At 36.3% G+C, this 3499-nt stretch overlaps 1 protein-coding gene across 1 annotated transcript; it reads right to left on the reverse strand.

Moving 5' to 3' along the window:
- Positions 1 to 749: 749 nt before the first annotated feature.
- On the reverse strand, positions 750 to 1790 carry LOC108858296 (uncharacterized). Its single transcript, XM_056999998.1, has one exon. The coding sequence runs from the start codon at positions 1788 to 1790 to the stop codon at positions 750 to 752; it is 1041 nt and encodes a 346-aa protein (XP_056855978.1).
- Positions 1791 to 3499: the final 1709 nt, after the last annotated feature.

Below are 3499 nucleotides of genomic sequence, written 5' to 3' on the forward strand. Positions count from 1 at the left end.
AGGAATGGCCAGTTGAGTTCAAAATTATTTTGCGCATCATGGTTGACCCAGGATGGCCGAGCCTTTCATGCCATAGTTTAAAGGCTTCTTTGAACTCATTAGGTATTGTGATATTAGTCTCAACCATTTTTATATTTGCACAATAGAGGCCCATAGATATAGCAGGGATAGTCTCTAGGACTTCCTTCTGGCCTTGGGCATTCTTATAAATCAAAAGGTATTCTTTCTTTTTCGTGCCCTTAGTTTCAACATGTAGATCATTCATTCGAATGTCCTTGAAACTTAACAAATTTCTCTTTGATTGAGGAGAATATAGTGCATCAGCAATTTCTATATGCGTGCCTTTAGGCATCACTAAGCGAGCCGTGCCATGGCCTTTAATAAGGTCGGCTGTGCCTGCTATAGTTTTGATATTGGCACTCTTTATGGTGAGATTAACAAAATATCCTTTATCTTTTAATATAGTGTGACTTGATCCACTATCCACTACTAGCAGGTTCTTGCCTTCTTTCATTTCTGAAAATAGACAAGAGTCAGCACCATAGATATTATTTGGGTGAAATGATTTCTTAGTGGTTTTGTCTTGTTTGTTCTTAATAAGTTTAACTTATATAAGGCATATGTATAAAATAAAATTTTATTTCATAGAATTGCCAAAGTCATAGAACATAGGAAAACAAAGACATAAAGCCAATAGCAAAAATGCAAAGTGCAAAGACAAAAGCAACTTGATGTCGAAATCTTCATATTCAGCCACTTTTAAGGAGATCCGAAGTCTCATACTCGGCTTGATCATTCTCATGGTTGGCTTGATCATTCTCATGGTCTAAATCATTCTCATCATCATGATGGACCCAATTTGCCACAGGGTTCTTTCCCTTCATGCTCTCCTGGTAGAGCTTAACAAGATGGTGGGGAGTGTTGCATCGGTTAGCCCAATGATTGGTCATCCCACAACGATAGCAAGGAGCTTTGGTCGAGCCATGGGTTTTGAAGTTGGACTTATACCCACGGCTAGCTTGATGACCTCGGCTATAGCCTCGGCCTCGGCTAGGACCAAGATGGTCTCGTGGTTGGAATCCACGTCCTCGTGGCTGAAACCCACGGTTACTTCCTTGCCATCTTCCACGGCCTCTCACACGACCGCGGTATGACTCTCTTGGAGTCTCATCTTTTGGCTCTATGGCCGCATGTGCCTCAGGCAATGCTTTAGCACCAGGTGGCCTTAGCTCACTGTTCATCATGAGCAACTCATTGTTCTGTTCAGCAAGCAACAAACAAGAGATTAAGGCAGCATAAGTGGAGAAACCCTTTTCTCGGTACTGTTGCTGAAGCAACATATTGCTGGTGTGGAATGTGGAGAATGTTTTCTCCAGCATATCAGCATCAGTGATAGTCTCCCCACACAATTTCAACTTGGAGACTATCTTGAACATAGCCGAGTTATACTCTTCCACAGACTTATAGTCTTGGATTCTAAGGTTCCTCCAATCATAAAGGGCCTTTGGCAGGATCACAGTTTTCTGATGATCATATCTGTTTTTCAACTCTGTCCAAAGTTCCAGAGGATCCTCAATAGTGAGGTACTGATCCTTAAGACCTTCAGCCAAATGATGGCGAATGATAACAATGGCCATGTATTTATTCTTAACCGATGGCTCGGTGCCTTCAGTGATAGTATCACCAAGATTTTTAGACCTCAAGAGAATTTTGGTATCAAGTGCCCATTGGAGGTAATTATCTCCGGAGAGATTGAGGGCAGCAAACTCAAGGTTGTTGATTTTCGACATCTGAATCAAATAATCCATAAGGAATGAGGATTCATAATATATGATCAATCCATGTTCAGATTTTATATGAATGGAGATTTTGATCATGGCTTTAATATATATTTTATATTTCGGAAATGATTTATATGTATAATATAATGTGGATAATTTATATAAAGCAATCATTGTCAAACAGCATATAAAATGCAACATATAAAATGCATCATAAACAAGACAAGAGATAATTACAGGATTTAATGGTATCATGATCAGAATTATCTACTATATGAATGCATAGTCGATTTTAATCAAACAATATGATAAGTGAATGAAAATGGTCAGTTCAGAATGTGAGCATGATCTAATAAAATTTCTAAACCAAGTTCAATTCAATATGGATGATGCAAAATGATCTAGAATATAATTCAATCATCACAGAAACATTTTCAAGGTTATGGACCATGATTCACAATTTTTAGTATGGTCATGTATCATAGGTTATGTCCTCACTCCCCCTCATGAACATACTCAAATTTGTGGTGCATAGTAATATATAATGAACATATTATAAACATCTATAATGAACTTATCTCAAGACTGATCAGGATGAAATAAAAGATGACAAACAATAATAAGATCAAATGATATCAACCTATAATTTATTTCATTTTTATGTCATATTAATGCAAAACAGGACTATAGGTTATAGAATTTAAATGCCTAGTCAAATAAAATCGAAAAGCATTTATAAAAATCGAAATTGCATTTATAAAATCATATCAGTTACAAATAAAACAAAGACAGTCAAAGAAATGCAATCAATAGGTTTTAATATTTATTTTATTTGGTTGACTGAATTAATTTTTTTTTCAGGGAGGCTGGCCGGAAATGGCACAGCAAGGGATTCAAGGTTTTGATCTTTGGGTTTTGATTTTGCTGGTTGAAAAACCAAGCAAGAAGATTAATGGTTTTGATGGTATTAAGGATTTCACATAACTTTTATAAGATTCAAAGTTTTTATAATCAAGATTCATATAGATCTTTATGTTCTTTAATAAGTTTTACAGATTTTAGAGATTCAAGATAATTTTAGAATCAATATACTTATAGAACTTTTGATTCAAGATTAATATTTAGATAATAATTTTAGAGCAACAGATTTTAATAAGTTTTTATAGGATTCATATAGATCCAAGATATGAACATATAGTGTTCTTATGAACATGTTCTTAGATTTATGATTTTGATTAAAGTTTTGATTAGTTTACCTTTTCTTAACCAGGAATCTGAATGGACCACCTTGAGCAAGATCTTGAGAGCTCACCGGAAAACTTGGAATCGCCGGCGGAGCAAGGCTGAGCGCCGGAGGAGCTGGCCGCAGAAGAAGAACTCCGGTGGAGAGCACAATCGTGCTGATAACGTGTTATAATATGAGAGAAATGTTGCTGTGAAAGTTGTGTCTTTCTCATTAGCTCTTGCCACTTATATATAGTGGTTGTCACATAAGGTTTTACATCAAATAGAATCTACACAATGAATACACTTTGACTATATTCAATACAATATCAAGACTTGGTCAAAGCTCATAAATGCTTCGGTTGAACGGGTCTTCATCTTGACAAGTCTCGGGCGGAATGTAGACATGTCGGATAGACGGGTCGGATGTAAACCTCCTTGGTCTTGGTTATGAGCAATCCACACAATCCATACTATGGATTATAACAATTTCT

The sequence above is a fragment of the Raphanus sativus genome, unplaced genomic scaffold (assembly GCF_000801105.2).
Source record: "Raphanus sativus cultivar WK10039 unplaced genomic scaffold, ASM80110v3 Scaffold2241, whole genome shotgun sequence".
Classification (NCBI taxonomy): Eukaryota; Viridiplantae; Streptophyta; class Magnoliopsida; order Brassicales; family Brassicaceae; genus Raphanus; species Raphanus sativus.